Source organism: Zootermopsis nevadensis, unplaced genomic scaffold (genome assembly GCF_977971745.1).
Source record: "Zootermopsis nevadensis isolate Lab colony 2312 unplaced genomic scaffold, Znev_1.0 Znev_ptg000012l, whole genome shotgun sequence".
NCBI lineage: Eukaryota > Metazoa > Arthropoda > Insecta > Blattodea > Termopsidae > Zootermopsis > Zootermopsis nevadensis.
In genome coordinates this window covers 15,147,481-15,166,030 of record NW_028259144.1, presented here as the reverse complement: position 1 = coordinate 15,166,030, position 18,550 = coordinate 15,147,481, and the positions used below count along the sequence as shown (strand labels likewise).

At 36.7% G+C, this 18,550-nt stretch overlaps 1 protein-coding gene across 2 annotated transcripts in view; it reads left to right on the top strand.

Moving 5' to 3' along the window:
• Window positions 1-18,550, top strand: part of rictor (rapamycin-insensitive companion of Tor) — a 37,363-nt gene that overhangs the window by 3,263 nt on the left and 15,550 nt on the right. For both annotated transcript variants that reach the window (XM_022057266.2, XM_022057264.2), the window contains exons 4-17: window positions 1,275-1,406; window positions 1,937-2,127; window positions 3,202-3,415; window positions 4,620-4,773; window positions 5,518-5,696; window positions 6,595-6,725; window positions 7,759-8,027; window positions 9,189-9,293; window positions 10,109-10,294; window positions 12,809-13,017; window positions 14,323-14,412; window positions 15,258-15,459; window positions 16,409-16,578; window positions 18,186-18,393. In XM_022057266.2, the coding sequence (XP_021912958.2) occupies window positions 1,275-1,406; window positions 1,937-2,127; window positions 3,202-3,415; window positions 4,620-4,773; window positions 5,518-5,696; window positions 6,595-6,725; window positions 7,759-8,027; window positions 9,189-9,293; window positions 10,109-10,294; window positions 12,809-13,017; window positions 14,323-14,412; window positions 15,258-15,459; window positions 16,409-16,578; window positions 18,186-18,393 (2,440 nt within the window). The remainder of the gene's footprint in view (window positions 1-1,274; window positions 1,407-1,936; window positions 2,128-3,201; window positions 3,416-4,619; window positions 4,774-5,517; window positions 5,697-6,594; window positions 6,726-7,758; window positions 8,028-9,188; window positions 9,294-10,108; window positions 10,295-12,808; window positions 13,018-14,322; window positions 14,413-15,257; window positions 15,460-16,408; window positions 16,579-18,185; window positions 18,394-18,550) is intronic.

Below are 18,550 nucleotides of genomic sequence, written 5' to 3'. Positions count from 1 at the left end.
GCTCCATTCGAGGTGGGTTCTTCCAAGCAGTGAGTGGGGGAGTGTCTAATCTGTCTGCTAGAGATGGCAAGACAAAAAGTCCATTCTGAAGAGCTCCTATTCCTGATGGTGTGGAAGAAGCACTTCAAACCACAACCTGAACTAGTGAAAGTCACGTGCCCATGTCGCTATCTCCCACCCACCAACCATTGAAATAGCCATCCAAACATCATTCCACCTGCATCTTACACTGATGGTTTAAAAGTGTGCATGCCCTTACCAAACTAGGATGCATAAAAAACCAGTAGATGTTCCCAAACAACCACAGACCCAGAAATTCAAGAGCATTCTCCACATGAATTATGCCTCCACTCTGCAGATACCAAGAGGGAGGGCACCCTTCCTGACCCAAATTCATCCCACAAGGACCTAGATATAGAAATCAGAACCAGTATCAAACTTCAAGCTGAATAAACCCAAATGGTGTAGCAAGTCCAAGTAGATGCACGTCATCCTGTGCACACTGTGGTCATCTTTCAGTTGAATGTAAAAGAGTTGTGCACTCACATGCCTGAGGTTAACTTCAGAGGTGTACCCCAGCAGCAAGTTGTTTGAAAGAAACACACTTCTATCCTAATCATGCTGCCAGCCCCAGAGTTTGCACCTCATACCAGTATGATCATCTGGCTGGTGACTGCAAACAGTTTTCAAACTATCTTTGTCCAGTACAGCAAACATTCTTGTGTGGTTCAGCTGCAAAGTGACTTACAAGCTCTTGCTGTACAGGCATTCATGGTGGCCCTCAAATTTACAATTAGTATTAAAATGTTCTCTTCTGTGTATGAAGGTCATGTAATTTGACATTGCTTTGAAACTTAGTACAGTGAATTTAAATGAAATGGCAGAGAGTTAAACAAAGAAGGCTGATTTTGTAGACCAGTGTGAGTTGGAAATATGTCGCATGTTTAGACTGTGGTCTTTTGTGATGACACTTTGAACTTTAAAGTGGTTATCAACATACGTGAACAGTTTGCTGCTTCTGTATTCCTGAACTTTGGGAATGATGTATGGGTGTACATGGTGTTAGAACCCAGAAGACTGCAGTGTAAATTTTTACTGCCATGAGAACCATAAATGTTACAATACACCTACATTTACCTGCACAAAAATTAACAGTAGTTTCACCCAAACACGTAGTAACTAGTTCTCTCATCGTCTCATATTCAGTTCTGGTGTGTTTCTATTTTTTCTCTTTGGAAGTAATGCATATGAAATTATTTGACTTTTCTTTTCAGTTTACGTGTAGCCTTAGTACATGAAGCTTCCCAAGTTCGTGCTGCAGCGTTGCGTGCTGTAAGATATCTTTTGAAAGAAGAAAAGGATGTCAGGATATTAAACAAACTTCGTTATCCTTGCCTTATATGCCGGTATGTAATTTGAACATATGGTGTAAGTTTATGGTGTTTTGGAGACTAATCTGTCTATCTTCAGGTAAAACCTACTCTTTTGGAACCTATCTCCAGATAGGAACTAGCTTTTTGAATTGGGCCTAACAGTAGGATATATCTAAGGATGGGGACACTCCAGTTTCCAAAACATTGTGTTTCTTATTAATTAAGGTGATGGAAAATTTTCATGAAGTTTATTTTGGAAACATTTCATCATTAGACTGGACTGCAACATGTTATAGCCCCATTGTTGGAACATGTACAATATTGGGGAGGAGGGGTCATTGTTAGGACACATTTTAGAGTGATTACCTCTGATCACGTTGTCCAAAAATTATGCAGTTCATTGTTTAACACATCATTATGCAACACTGACCTACGTGATGGCATGAAAAACACGTTTGGAGTGTCGGTGTACTCCTAAGAGTACATCTTTGCAATCTTATTTCTTATTTATAAATGTGTTGAGTGGGGGATTTATTACCATACCTAAATAACTACTATTGCAGGAGTTTGGATTTAATGTTGAGAAATGATTCGGAGCGAGTTCAGGCCCTGCGCCTGGTTCGTCGGATGCTTGTACTTGCTCCCATGGACTTTCCCATTTCATTGGTACGCTCACTAGTTTCATTAGCGAATGGTGCAGCTGAAGAAAAAGACAGGATGCTACGGTCTTGCCTTGCAACACTTGCCGAAATCTGTGAGTAATTATTTTATTAATAATGCAGTCCAGCATTCATTTCTGCTTCATGTTTGAAAGACATATAAACTGAATTTATTCCACCAAGAAGATTGTGGAATAGCATATTGATATGAAAGTGGTTACTTCTTAATCTTTAAATTGCTGCTGTTATTATAGCCATATGTTTAATATGTTATGTAATGAAGTTTGTTGCTGGACCCTCTGGGGTGACTGTTTTGGTTAATGTGCATAATAAAGATCAGTCTACAATACACATAATTTGGCTGCTACAATTAGATGAGAATGATAGCAGTCGGTTTTATAAGGTTCAGTCTCAAACTGGGTTCATCAAATGACCAGTAATAGCAGCATGTTACATTCTAATATCAAAGAAATGTAAGTGTACTAATAAACAAGCTGCAATACAGTATATACTCGGTTCAGCCTAGTCTCATTTAGGTGTATATATGTTGTGTGCGTGTGTATGCAAGATGAATGTTGCACTATGAGACTGTGATGTTCATTTTTGTTAATGCATCCTAATCATAATAGTTACACCAAGTTGGTTACAACTTGCAACCGTGTTTTTAAGAGAGAAGATCAGTTAAGAAAGGTCCATTTGTCTTGTGCCCACTCATCAGCTACATCCCTGTCTGTAGGATTTCAGACAATTACTTTAAGATGTGTCCCGCACCGTAGCAGCGCGGTCTGAGGCATCATGCTCGGGAAAGATATTTCTCATGAGATTTTCGACCGGTGTATGGGACCGGTGCCAACCCAGCATTGTGAGGAAATTGGGGAGCTACAATGGGTAGCGTAATCCGGTCATGAAAACTAGCAATGGCTGGGGGTTCGTCGTATTCACCACACGTCAACCATCGTTCACCTCTGCTTAGGCATGTGAACGTGAGGCCAGCAGCCAACTAGTCGGCTTTGGCTCTCAGAGGGCTGTTAGGCCACGAATTATTATTACTTTATGATGTACTATGTGTAAGAAATAGTATTTTGTAAAGAACTTTTACAAAACAGAATATAATTTCTGTAAAAGGATTCTGTTCCTGGCCTAACTGTTTTTGTTTGAATTCTGTTCAGGTGTTCTAAACCCTGATTCATTTATCTCGTGTGGTGGAGTGAGTGCAGTTATCCGAAATCTTCTGGACTGTCAGATGCCACGCATTGCTGAGTCACTCTGTGGGGTGCTGTTATTCTTATTGAACAGTCCAGCCACAAGAAGCCAAGCTGGAATTTGCCTCCAGTCACTTGCTGCGCCATATTGTGACTTCCATCTGAACAGTGATCGAAATAGGTAAGCATACAGATATTCTGATCATACTTTGGTCCTTTTCCAGTTGTGAAGAATTTAAAAAGTTTTTCGGCAGCTGTCAATATAATTGACTTATGAATGTTGTTTATTGATCAATCACTTATTTTTTGATGCTGCAGAAACTGATTGGGTTAAACAGTATCAAGTGTTATATGTCTGCTTGCTGTGATTACATCACCCAGGGGCTTCTAGTTATTTCTAGAAGCTGGGTGGTCAGCCGTGTATCATGTCACTGAGGCCCTCACATGTGTAGCCGCAGTCTTTTCGACAAGTTTTGTGTGCATAGCAGGTTGCTTCCAACAGCTTTGAGAATCCTCTAGGTTGGTGTGTGAACTGTCTCTGTTGAGTGAGACTGCTGTATAAACAGCAAGTGACCAAGTGAGGTGAATGATGAAGCAAAGAAACAGTAAATTTTGATATTCAGAATGTTCAGACTACAAGAAGAGAATGTTTAATATTAGCATGGAACCAGGCAAGATCAAGATTTGTGATTCATAACTCTAAAGAACTGCCATTGGGAGAATAATTATTTTTAATTATCTTGGAAGTAATAAATCTGTATTTCAGACAAAGAATGCAGCAAGTTAAAATCACTGGATATTGTGACAATATCCCTTGAATGTGCTAGTAATCATTTTAAACTAATATAATATAATATGCTGTGATATTGTTTTGTCATCCTTGTTTAGATCTTATTCTTTCAACAGGACATTCTGAAAACCCTTTGGGATAGGAATTGATACCTCAGTGGACACAGTGTGAAATGTTTATAAAATAAATGTTGAGATTATAACAACTTCAGATTTACAAGATACTTTTACTTCCCATGTTGCCCCCTAAACACATACATTGTGTAATCAATTTGAGAATTGACTAAATTAAAATTAATACATTTTTCAGTTATTTTAATGAAACCAGGTTTTTTATTATGCATGTTGAAATATAATTTTTACCTTAGTGGCTTGACATTCAAGTTTTACATTGTCATACATTCTTCTACTTTGTGCATAATAGAACAGAACTACATAATTAGAAAACAAAAATAAGGTAAAAGTTACTTATTTTGAGTGCATTGTATGAGTAGAACCAGTAACAGTTCCCATTGGGAACTACTTTTTTGTATGAATCAGTGATTTTTGTTGAGAGTATTTCTGAAAGATTTATTTGAGATTTCTTGTTTCACAAGGGATGAACGAGAAGTTCAGTTCCACTGCAGCAGGCTGGTTCTGCTGTCTGTTTTGCGTTCTTGGCCTGGTATACTTCACTTTTGTCATCCTGCAAACAGTTCTGGGCTTAGGTCCCTAGTAAATATATTGTACCTGAAGCAGTTAGAAGTTCGGGTAAGTAGTCAAGTTGACGTGTTTCAGTTAACCAAGATTATTTTATTATGGTGCTGGAAGGAAAAGTGTGCATCATCATGTTTGTTGTTAGGACCTTGGAAGGTTGAGAAGTATGTGATCCACATGGAAATTTCACTCTGCCTCTTGTTCTACTACTTCCCTGTGTGATGACATCTCTTCTCAGAGTATCCCTATGTTTATTGCCCTCCGTCAGTCTTGTGCTTATGTGTGGGCACACATTCATATGTACTCTCATATGAAAGTACAGGTTACATAGAATTTAAAAATGTGCTCCGGTTTGAAAATTTATTTTATTTTCACTTTATGATTTTAAGGCTAGTCTCTGTTTATAACACATTGTCACGTTCTTATTAATATGGTGATACTGGAGATGAATGCTGATTACATCACATTTTTGTTGCTTTTAAATGTTTTCTTGTTGTTCATGTTGGTTAAATGTATTTTTTATATTACTATCATTTTTGAGAGTATTCAATGTTCTTAACTTATTTATTGATCCATTGTCAAATAAATGAAATTATTTGAAATTAGTTGAGGGACAGGATTCTTATATATAGTGATGTGGGGCAGTCAGATAGATACCTTGTTGTTAGTCACCATGAGGGATGATGAAAACTTATGAAAATTCTCAGTTACTACTGCCCTAGCTGAGACTCCAGTAACAGTGTAAGTCAGACATATTATGCTCGTTATTAATCAGATGTTAATGTGTTCTGGTTATAGAAAGGCATTCTGGACTTGCTTTATGAACTACTGGGTTTGCCGCAGCCGGAGTGGACAGACGAATTTAGCGTGGCATTGGAGGCTGTTGATCCTTCACACCCTCGTGACACTTGGAAACTGCAGGACGGGTTCATAAGTGCTGAAGGGAGGGACATTTTGCCACATCTGTCAAGGTTCAGGTAATATAACCATGCAAAATATGACTGCAAATGAACAGTCTGCTTTGAATTCGAAAGGAACGAGTTCCTTCTTCAGAATGCGTCAAGTGAGTTGCATATGTTGGCTGTTTCTTTACCCCTGATTCAACTGTTGACATCAGACACACTGTGTGACTGATTTTTGTGAAACTTGTTATGGCCATCATACCATTGAAGACTTTCCATGCATTAATTCACTTTTCTTACTGATATGAACATGGCAGCCAAAGAACTGAGATGGATACAGTATTACTGCCAGTATTGGTGCATTATTGCTTCTTGTAGAATTCTTTATGTGTTAAACATTGTCATATTTAGAATTAGAGATTGTTTATCCTAATTTTAGTAAGCAAACCTAGTGATTTGATCCTGCAACAAGAAGCCCTTCCTTCTACTAGACTATATCTAGAGTATTGAATCCAGTCATTCTGGAAATTCATTTAATCATGAATTTTAAATATCTGTTTATATTATGCATGCTTTCATTGCATATTACAAAGAGAGTAACTTGTGTTTTATGTGCTGTCAAATGCATGTATGGTACAACGCTCTTACTGAAACTGGAGTGCACTTTTTAAAATCAGAATGTGATATGAAAGTAGAATGGACATTATGCTTATCTTCAGACATTGATGGAATATATGCAGTGATGCTATCAAGGTTATAAATGTAGCCTCTTTTAAGGTGGCTTGAGAGGAATTTGCTGTACCACATACTGTTTTGTGTTTTAAGTGGAGAGGGAGCGAGAGAAGAAGAATAAGAAGAGGGTTTTGTTGTTAGCCAATGTTTTCTTGCAATTTTTAGATCTTAGAGATTAAGATTCAGGTGTTCTTAATTTTAAAACGTTTCAAGACTTACTATACATTTTTCTTCTTTGCAGGCCAAACATTGTGGAAATACATCTCGCAATCCTTCTTTATACATTTGTTCAAGCTGGATTGCTGGAGGCAATAGTTGAAGTTATAGTGTCCTCAGATACATTTATATGTGTCAGAGCCTCTGTTCTGTTAGGTAATTATCTTTGATTCTGCATTTAAGTTGTTTGTAGTTTTACAACCTGCATACTGATCTGTTTATCCTGTTTCTCTGCCTCCCTCCCTCCCTCTTTCTCTCAAGCTCATGTGCACACGTGCAGTTACGTACGGATAAATGGATGAACTGTCGTGAATTACTGCATGCGATGGGTTGGTTGGTTATTGTTGTACTGTCAGATATTTATATACATTTCTATTTTAGAAATTAATGGTTTGAGATGGGACTGAATCTGGCCCTCTTTAAATACTTGGCTTTTTCAGAACTTATGGACTGTTAGGATTGCCAAGGATTAGTTGTTAAAACTCTCATTGTAATATTCTCGTATTTCTGTTATTGCTTTCTCATGTTATAGGAAACATGTTGAATTTATTTGTACGCTTAGTTGGTTGTTTTCGTGTTTTGTTATCTGATGAACTCCTTCAATTTACTGGTTTCCTGTTGCACAAGTATTATTCTCATTGATGGAAATTTGAAAGATGAAATCAAGCTACCGGTTATGAGTTAAGTTGCTGTATTGTTGAAAAAAGTTGTCACTGTAAGGTTGGCCAGTTTGAAGCAGGCTTCTGTGTTTAATAATATTGACATATAATATAATTATTTAAATTATAGTGAGGTGACAAAAGTTAATGTAAGGAAGTAGCATATTGAACTGTTTTGTTAATGAGGTTGGGTGTTTAATGTAATGTACTGTAACAGTAACTGAAACATTCTCCTTTGCCAATGTGTCTTTAGTTCCAAAGTTCCAAATACAGGACTCTGTTGTCTTTAAAATTCTACCACATATTTTACATTTTCTCATAATTATATTTTTAAACTATTTTCTGATTTAATCTCATTAAATTTTAACCAAGCTATCTATTATCTATACTGTGAATGTTACCATGGGTCAGCCACACTACGCTACTTAAGGATTTTGAGGAGTAATTTGCCAGGATTGAGCATATCTAAATATTGAGAGTAAAATATTTTGATAAAAGAAGAGCGCACATTTTTTTTCTTTTTGTTTCAGGTGAATTGTTACATTTGATACACAATTTGTTGCCACCAGAGTGCTGCAACCTAACTCCAGCTCTCCCTAACTTGCTGTCACATGCCTCAAATGCTTCAGTTCCATCAGTTCAGCATCATGCATTGTCTGCCGTTGCTATATTGTCACATCTGCATGGAATGCTAAAACGGAGACCGGCACCAGCATCTCTTTTCTTGGACCGAACTCTGCAGGGCGGAGGATGGGGCCGTGAAGAAAGCAAGGCTGGCAAGCGCTCCAAACTTTATACGGTAGTTACCTGCTCATAGTATAGCAAAATTCTGTAATTGTTTAAACTCCTGTTATGTGTATACTGTTTGCTTGTTTTGTTTTCCATAAAATGTATCAGGTAAACTGTGGAATGAACGGAAACTTGGCGGTGTTTGTAATGTATGGTGATGATTTCCAGGATTATTAATCTAAGTACTTTTGACAGTGTCAGGTTAGTGAGATTTGAGGTTCTTGTGACAGCAAGTATGAAGATGGTTGACTTTTTAGGGTTGTTGTGCCATGTAGTCTGGTAGAAGATTACTGACATTCAGAGGTGCATGCTGCCTCTCCACTCAGTGCCCTGATGATGGAGGCAGCAAATACTTATGAAACATTAGTGAATTTCTACTGGACTACATGGCACAACAACCTACAATACAGACATCTTCAGTATCTGGTTAGCTGCTCATAAATAACAGTTTGCCCTGCAACAGATAATTTTTAGTTGGTGTTCATTTACTCTCTGAAGCAGAAGCTCATGTAAATATTTAAAAATTCAGTCCATACCTTAAAAAGCTCTTCATTACAGAGATTAATTGATTATTCTGAAATCATATAAAATCCACAAATAAACACCAGACAAAATACAGAGCTACTGATTATTAAAGCAGGTGGTACATGTAGTTACTGCTTGGGCTTTAATGGGTTAATACAGTCATGTGTTGACCAACTCAAAAAGGTTAATGTTGGAATAGTATTTCAATTAATTATATGGTATTTACGTGACTGTAAGCCACACACTTTTTCAAAAATGTTGTGCACTAAAACTAGGGTGTGGCTTAATAATTAGAAGGTTTCTTGTTTTTGTTTATGGCAAAGTAATCGGTCTGTTTCATGATTGGTTAGGGAGTGCTGCATTATGAGTTTGATATAGTGAAACAATACACGTATTTTAATAATAACAAATGTATTTCAGCTGTTTCATGTTTGTGTGGATGAATTAAACTGCATGAAAGAGTAAGAGGTAAAATTACTTATTTTGGGATATTGTGTCATTGTCAGTATTGCCCTTGAACTTGGCCCAAGCATTTGTCATTGGTTTAGTGTAAGTAACAACCTCGTCTGATTCTATGAACATTTGGGTAAAATAAATTTAAATATGTGTTGAAATAGATGATATAACAGTTTTGGTATTATTTCAGCTGGTAGCACCAAAAGAAGGTGATGACTTTTTGAAGGACTCTGCTGTGCTGACTCATAAAGATGGTTTCTCTTGGAACTGGAATATAGTGAGGGCAGTTCTGAAGGTAATTCTAGAATATTATTATTCACATTGGAACAGCATAGCTGCAGAATGTTCCATGGAGATGACTAGAAAAGAAGTTAAAGAATATGGCTTGTACAGGGATACAACCAATTAGCAAGAATGTGTGTTAATGATGAGCATCAGAACAGATTAATACATTTAGATATTTGGGTTGTAATGTCTTATGAAGGAGAAAATTTATTTATATTTAAGAATATAAAATTTTGTCAAAATTCTAGGGATTATGAGTCAAATTTCAAGGCTTTGGTAGTTTTTAGGCATACAAGAATACAAACTTATTTGATGAATAAAAACATTCCTGTGCTCACTCCCAACCTGTCACTGTATGGCTACTGGCTGTTCCATAAATTTAAAGAAACGAAAGGGAGGTGATATGACGTGGTTGAAGTTATCAGTTTCCAACATGACATGCTATCTGCAAGTGATTCTAAAGAAGACTTCCAGAAATGTTTTCAATGGTGGCAGGAGCACTAAAACAAGTGTGTGTGCCAGAGGGGAGCATTTTGAAGGGAATTAATGACCGTACAGGTATTCGATCATTAGATCATTAACCATACTTTTTCTTCAAGCCTTGTAATTTGACTTCAGAACCATTTACCAATAAACTTTTGGAAATGTTTGTGAAATCAGTTTTACTTTTCTCCTCCTCTAATTTATAACTGCAAAACCTTATTGTTAATACATAGTATAATTCTAGGATATTTACTACACATACTTTGCAGAAAATTGTTAATAGTATATACTTTAGAAGAATGGCTGTTAAAATTATCTTAATATTTTATGAATGCTTTGCAGAGTCGCAGTGAATTTTTGAAAAAGCTTGAAGACTCAAATCATCGCACTTTTCTGAAAAGACTTGTTCACTATTTTAAACCTTCAAGTAATTGCTTCTCTCGTGTGGAACTGGGAAACAAAAAACAGACTCAGATGTACACTCTGGCTGGATTGGAGTTAATAGACTGTCTTTTGGAAGTGGAGGAGGTAAGCTATGACTTTTACCTTCAGAATATGAATGTAATGCTAAAAATGTTTTTAACTTCTTGTAGACTGATGTACCCATGAAGTACCAAATCAGTATACAAATATGAGGCAGTAATCAGTAGGATTTTAATATCATTGCTGTAATGATGAAATGAATTTTTTCCAGTTTTATAGTTTTCGAAGCTGTGGGTCTGTGTTTAGGATAAATTTCATAATGATGAAACATTTATCAGCTGTGAATCCATATTCAGTGTGGTTGCTACTGATCAGTGAAATATGATGATGCTTGAAGTGGAACTATTCTCTGGAAAATATCTCATGTCAGTAGTTTATGGATATGCAAGAGTTTACAGTAATACAGTTGTTGGCAGATGAAATGAAGCTTGTGGAAGTACAGTGAAACCTCGATGCATCGTTTTCGGCGGGGGTGGGAAATAAAAACGATGAATGCGGGAAAACGATAGATGCGGGAAAGCATTAAAAATTTAAAAAAAAACAATGTTTCTCTTTCAAAGTTACTTCTTTTTACCAAAAAAGTCTTTAATGGACAACTGGTTTGTCGAAACTTTACGTTTTAGACCAAACAGAGCACTTTCCACGTTCAAAATGTTTTCCTCGTCACGTTCACTAATATTAAGCGCATAAAAGAACGACTTCACTTTTGCCAATGCAGCGTGTGCTTCGGCAAAACTCGGCAAAGCTTCGGGCTCGCATTCGTCGTCTTCCTCTTCCTCACCACTCCAACCCCCCTTTGCGGACAATAACAGGAAGAATGGAAATACTATTACTGCCGAACTCAACGAAACGTAGCTGTAGAAGACCCTGAACCGCTGGAAACGAGATGAACCAGAAGAATGAAAAGTGCCGCCAGCCTTTCCTTTGTACTTCTAATAAAAGCATTTGTGAAGAAATTCACACTGCACATGCCATCTGGCATCGCTGGAACGAAATATGAGTGCACCCTAATTAAAATCGTAAAATTTCTGACAATGAGCACCGCCATTCACTCCAACTATCACCCCTGCACCGCTGACCATCATTCCAAAAGAATGTGCTGGTTGGGCAACATAACAGGTTACCGCTACTGTGTATTCCAAAAACATTGTGCGTCTTTCGGTATTAATTTATCTCTAAACCCAGCATTTTAAATTCTCAGAAACGATCATTGTGGGAAAATTGTGGGCCGGGACTAAGATTTTTGAACGATCGATGCGATAAAACGATAGTTTGAGGAACGATAGAAGCGGGAAAATGTAACAATATTTTATATGGGATGTATTCGGGACCGAACAAAACGGACGATGCATCCGGGAAAACGATAGTTCCGGGAACGATGGATAGAGGTTTCACTGTATAGTAATATTTTGTAGTGATTTTATTGAGTGCATTCAAGACACTCTTTACAGTTTTAATACTAATACTGATTATTTATATAAATGACATTGACAGCATTATCGACACTGCATTTTTTCATAAGGTGTTGAGATGTGTGTCACAGTGTTGCATAAACACATTTTGTAAACATGTAATTGTTACAGGTTGTTCATAAGGAACACAGCAAATGTAATACTTCCTGTGGTTCACTTTTTTTGGTCAAAACATGCAGTTGTGAATTATTTTGTGGCAGTAACACTGCAGATGCTTTTATCGTTAATGATGTGTTACACAGTTCAGAAGTTTGTTTCCAAGATGTAAGTTACAAGGGCTTCTAAAATGGAGAGAAATCAACTCATATGTTGGAGATGAGAATTTGAAGAAATTTGTAACAAAAGCTATAATTTTTCTGATTGTGGAACTAATGTTTATTACTAATTCAGTGCAATGCCTGTCACTAGTATGAACTTGTGTGCTCAGCATGTAAGTCTGCAGGGAACATCATGTAATCTGAAGTCTTCATTTTTGTTTTCGAAGCCGTTCAGGTTATCAAGATTTTTCTGTATCTATTTTGAAATTGGTGAGAATTAAAAGCTGAAATTTCCACATGAAGTGAGGGGATAGTGAGGATGAGAGAAAGTACTTTCTTTTAGGTTTTATTGCTCACCTAAATGAAGATGGGTGAAAGAAGGAATGCAGAATAAGATACATGGAATGTCACAAATAAAAATATGATTGTGTGGTTGGTTTTTGGTTTGTCCCTTTGACTTTTTGCCATAAAGTTTAGTTTGTATTCCACACAGTGGTAAGATTTTTTTTGCATACTGTTTTTCAGTTTTTGTAAACCCAATGGAAGCAGTAGGACAAGTAGAATTACCTCTAGTTTTAAGAAAAATTCTACATTCAGTATTTGATAGCATGAGCACATAATTCAACAGAGATCCCATTTATTCTATCATTTTGCATAAAGGGTCTGAAGAAAATCATGAAATCCTCAGTCATGATATCTAGTCCCGTCAAGATTTGAAGTGGGTTCTTTCTGGGTATGAAGTAAGCATGCCAGCTGATGCATACATCGTGATGTTTGATGCTGGCTTGGGTCTCTTACATCTAGTAGCACATCTATGCTTTATTTTTTAGGCTGAAGGTATGAAACTGTTAAATGAGCTGCTGGCAGACATGTGGGTTCAGATCGATGCCATCACCTCCTGTAAGAGTGCCCATGACTGTCTATTCAGCCCTCAGCACATGTCAAATTCTGTTTGCCAAGACTATTTTCTCTTCATTGGACGGCTCTGCAGGTGTAGTAAGGGGTTACGGGTGCTGGATAAAGCAGGCATCTTTCAGCAGTGAGTAGTAGACTGATGATTATTATTTCGTATGTGTGCTTTATGAATATCCATTATTGTTATGGAAGTTAGGTCAAGGATGTTGCAGTATACAAGGAATGTTGCATGTTGTCTTTTAGTGGAGATTTACTTGGAAATTTATCATTTGGAAGACTGGGAAGGAGTTAGGAGAATAATATTATAATGAACCTTAGGAACCCCAGTTGTGAATTTGTGAATCAGATGTAAGTGGCTTGTGACTGTGTCCATTTGTGGGCCTTTGTGCTGGCAGTGACAAACTTTAGTTTCCTTGCTAGAGAAGATAGTCTGGTAATTTTATAAATGTGGGTTTTTAAATTGTAATTACTTGCAGGTAATTAATGTTTATGTTAAAAATTCTTATAATTATGAGGAACACAAACTTTTTTTTAATTTTGTACATGCTAGTGTTTGGATTTTGATTGTAGAAAAGTTTCAAAGTATCCTTAAACATTGGTATATTCAGACTTTTTCAATTGGGGTTTTATATTAGAGTCTTTACTCTCACAGCTGGATCTCCTTTTGGTCCCAGTATTTCTGTAAAATAGGAGAGAAATGTGTTTGAACAGTTTTTTACTTGGTGTGAAAACACCAATGTCTTGTGAAGTAGTGTGATTTATTACAAAAAAAAGAATTTGTCTTATTACTGCAAAGTCTAAAATACATTGTACTCCTGCTTAACAGCATGCAGGTTACTGTGTGGATAATCCATACTTTATTTTATATTTCTTTTGCTTGTGCAAGCACATGTGAACTGAGCTTTCATATTGTTTCAACCCTTCCCTTTTCATGCTTCTACCAATGTGTTGTGGCATTTTTCATATTTTAAGACTATTGTCCAGAGGTGCAGCAATTTAGTGAGGAAGGTAAGGATCCCTTTTGTGCTTAATGGCATTTCTGTTGCTGGGATTGTGATGATAAACTGCAAGTGATTGGTTTATCCATGTTTTCCTCTTCCATTAGCCTAGATAATAGAATAGTGGAAAATAATAATATATTTTGTTGTAGTAGGGCTGCTACGCCACAGATTATTATTATGACTTGTTAATATTACACTCTCATCGCTCACTAAAAATGTGCGCTAGAGGAAAAATTATAAAAATGAAGCTTACATACCTGATAAGTAAGTGATGGAAGAAGTCTGTTACACTGAACATTGAATTATGGGAGCAAGACATAAAATCTGCTACTTCCTCTCACAATTAGAGTAACATTATGAGATGGCAGGAGAAATGTGAATAGCCTACACATGGAATTTCTATTTACATGTTTACATTTGGGTTTCAGGCTTCTTCATCTAGTTGTGTCAACTAACCATGACTGCTATGTGAAACTTGTTGTCTCTGGCCTGGACTATAGCATTGATGGTATGCCTAGGTATGTTGTTCATTTTCTCATTTAAAACATTATAACCTGCAGAGGAAAAATATTAGTTCTGATAAATAGACTGGCATAGTGACATTTTAGTTTAGAAAATACTCATATTTACTGACTTCTGTAACCTTGCCAGATGGCCTGCTGTGGAATAGGTGTGTGTGTAAGAGTATGTATTTTGAGAAAATAAGTTAGACTGTGACAACTTCATGTATGACTTTATCATCAAGTCCAAATTGTCTGTCATAGACCCTGTTCATAATGAAGGAAATTATCTTGCTACTGGCACCTTTTATACTAGCCATCCTGAGTCTTTACCCTGAATCTGAAGAGCCTGTGCTTTATTTACATATGAATCTTCTTCTTTGTGTTTATGCTGCAAAGTTGGTAGTTCAGCCAAATCACCTCTCACATGGTGTAGTATTTAAATCCCCCCTCCCTTGCAATAGGTTTAAGTTAAATGTAACTGCCTCTCGACCTATAGAAGTATTCTTTTGCCAGGTTCTTCAGTGACTTAATATTTGTATGCCACAGATCACACCTTACAGACATTATTAAATTCCACTGTGACAAATCATTCATCCATCCATCCTGCAATCTCTGAGAGGCACAATGTATGCGCTTATGTACTGCCAATTGGTTGGCTAGCGAGGCATCATATTGACTACTGATGGCATAAGAATTTATTTAAGAAGGAAGAGGCAGGCACACAATGGTCTCCTTATAATCATATTTTTTTCTTTTTGGAAATTTGAAGACATATTCTCTAGGAACAACTGCTGTTTTGTTGGATATGCAAATAAGATTAGTTTGCAGTTAGTTAAGAAAGGTGTTTATTTTATTTGCAGGGTAATCCTGAGTGAAGTTCTCACTGCCCCGTCAGAGTCATCCCGGCTGTATGCAACTCAGTTTCTGTTGGTTCTCCTTCGTGCCAGATTGCCAGATTTCCAGAAGTGGGGGATAGAATTATTAGTGATGCAGTTATATGACCAAAGTAAAGCTGTGTCATTGGCAGCTATAGCAATTTTGGGGGAAGCTACAGAAGAAAAGGTATCCTCTCCCAGGATTTGTAAAGTGTTTTTGTAACTTCTAATGCTGTTTCTTGTTTTATAAACTCCTACTTGTTTGAGAAGCATGAGTGAAAATTTTTACTTCATATGTTTTAAAAATCAGTCTATTGCTTTTTACTTTTTGTGTTGTTTTCTTTACAGGATTATATTTTGACTGTATATTTTGGAACTTGTGGTGTGTATTCTTTTCATGGGTGAACATTTTGCCTTTTTTAACAAGTGCTTTATGTGTGCAAGTAGTTAAGTTCAAATGAAACACACATTCTCAGAAGAATTGAAATCTTGTTGGTTAAGTACGGATCAAAAATGTACACCACCTCCTAAGAATAATATGAAATAATATCCTATTTTGATTGGACACCAGCACTTTCACATGGGGGTTTATATCGCATTTTCCTGTGTGATAAAGGTTAAGTCAAATATGTTAAGATGGGCAGGATATGTAGCATGATTGAATGGATGAAGTGATAGTATACTTCCCTCCTAACTTAAATATAGGATCTTTTGAATTCTACAGAAGATATACTGTACCGTGTACTTCCATATTTGAATGCATGATAGAAGAAGACCACTTGGCAGAAACAGGAAGAAATATTAAAATTAATTTTAAGGAAATAGGTTGTGGGGATTGTACCAGGTACTCTAGCCAGTTAAGTAGTGTAAGTACAGGTATATGGATTTGGAAACTTGCCTGTTACTCTGAAAATACATAGACAATGTATTCAAATACCTGAAAATGTTTATACCAAGAGGAAAGAAGAATACACACTAGCAAGAAGAAAAGGTTTCTTCTCAAGTATCTTCACATTTAGGATTTACACTTTTCTCTGAGTCTTTGCAGAGTAATTAAATCAAGGTGTAATGTATATGTGTTTGTATATGCACATGCGAGTGTGTGATTTAACAAGATGCACTGTATTTGTTTGCAGGTGTACTTGGATGCTGTTATATCAATGCGGCCATCATTGCTTCATCTTGGGGATAAAGGCTTGCTGCTTCTCATCAGGTTCCTGTCAACTCCTAATGGCTTTACTTTCCTACAGGATGCAAATTTTGTAACTACACAGCTGGATAGATGGTCTAGCAACTACAACTATAGGTAACAGAGAGAAATTTTATATCAGATAATTTCACTAGGCCTTGTATTGTTAAAACTAAATTTCATTAAAATGAAAATTGTCTGATCAAGTTGGATGAGATGGTAGCGCATGTAGCATGCATGGATGAAGATATGATAAATGCATTCAAACGTTTGGTCAGCAAACCTGAGGGGTAGAAGAGACCATTTGAGAGGGCTGGGCACAGATGGGAGGATAATATTAAGATGAAATATGGTGTGAGAATATGGAATGGACTCATTTAGGTGAGGATAGGGTCGTGGCAGGCTGTTGTGGAGAAGGTAATGGATGACATTCAGGCTCCTTGATGGGTGATGAATTCTTGGACTAACTAGCATCTTAAGGACTGTGCTCCATTCTTTTATTTAGGGTGATCCTTCTGCCCATCATAAATTGACATCTTACCAAACAAAACTATGTGCTAGCTGCCTCTGCTTTATTATTTACTAACTTATCAGTCATGGTAGTACTATTAACAAAATGATCACTATCTATTTCAGAATTGACAGAACTTGAATCTGAATTACTTCATCGTAACATAAGTTACACATCTTCATTTGGTATGATACTTTTCTGTTTGTAGATGCCATGGTATCAGCACAAGAACTAAATGTATAGCATATTTCACCTGGGGTCAAGACAGTAACATGGGTTAACATTGAGAATGTGAATGCATTCTTTTATTGTGAAATGATATTTCTCAGAATGAATGCTGACCATGACACAGCCCAAACACGAGTCATTGACAGGGAAGTTGGAAAGTACTTGCATTTTGGCAGCATGAACAGAGGCATATAGTGTCAGTAGCAGTATCCCTATGTATATTCTACTACTTCTGTTGTTCATAGTTGATTGAGGAACATAGCATTCTGAAGCTTTTACATGATCTGAATTTGAAATCTCTGTTGTAGTGAGAACTATGAATCTATCATACTGCAGTGCTCTTGAGGTAGGATCAGATAACTTTGTCATTAGAACTAGAGGTGAGTTACAGAACACATTGTACATCAATAAATATTGATCCATATATTGATTTTGTCCTTTAGCACATACCAACATGTTATAAATTTACTAAAAATTTAGCTCTGAAAATTGGGCTAAAAGTTTGCATTACTATGAATGTACCAATTATATTGGATGGCAACTTGTGGTGTGGAAGGCCTGTTGTACTCTGTATGTCAGATGGGCTTGAAGGGTTGGTACAGGCTTCATGAAGTTTACTTTTGACTGCAATGTTGATTCAAAACTTAAACATCTTATATCTTATTCACTTCTTCTTCCTCTCAAGCTCTACAGTCCACTGTGAACTTTGGCTTCCTGATCGTAGTCACTACACTGGTTTTTTAAATTTTGATAAATACCAAGTTTTGTATAGCAGATGTAAATTGGCTGTCAATTTTGATCTTCTGGACTGTGACAGTCACGTTTGATGCTTTTATTGCTGTGAGAACCTCAAATCTCAGATTTTAAATTTGATGCTCATGTTTCCTTTAGTTTTGCATTAAAGTTTCATTTTGAATTGGTGTTTGTTTGTTTTCTTACAGATTACTGACTATTTACCTATAATTGTAGTTCTGTAATTTTGCAGGTATGTCCGTCTAGTGGAGGGAGATATACATGACTCATTAACACTACATCAGTGTGGTGAGGATGGTCGGTACAGTCGTCGCGTCACTGGTGCAAAACATTATGTACGAGATGTCTTCATCCCACCACATTTGTATGGACAGTTGGTTCAACATGAGAAAGGCTTCCAACTTCTGGTAAAAGAAGGAAAGTTACATAACCTTTTCCAGGTAAGAAACACTTCGGAATCCACCACGTTTTATTTGTACTTATAATTGTTCTTGTGGGTTTTCCTGTTGATGAAAGCCATCTGATTGAGCAAAGAGATAGTACCCTGATGTTTTCTGTGGTTTTGTATCTTTTGACCTCCATATAAGGTACTTAATT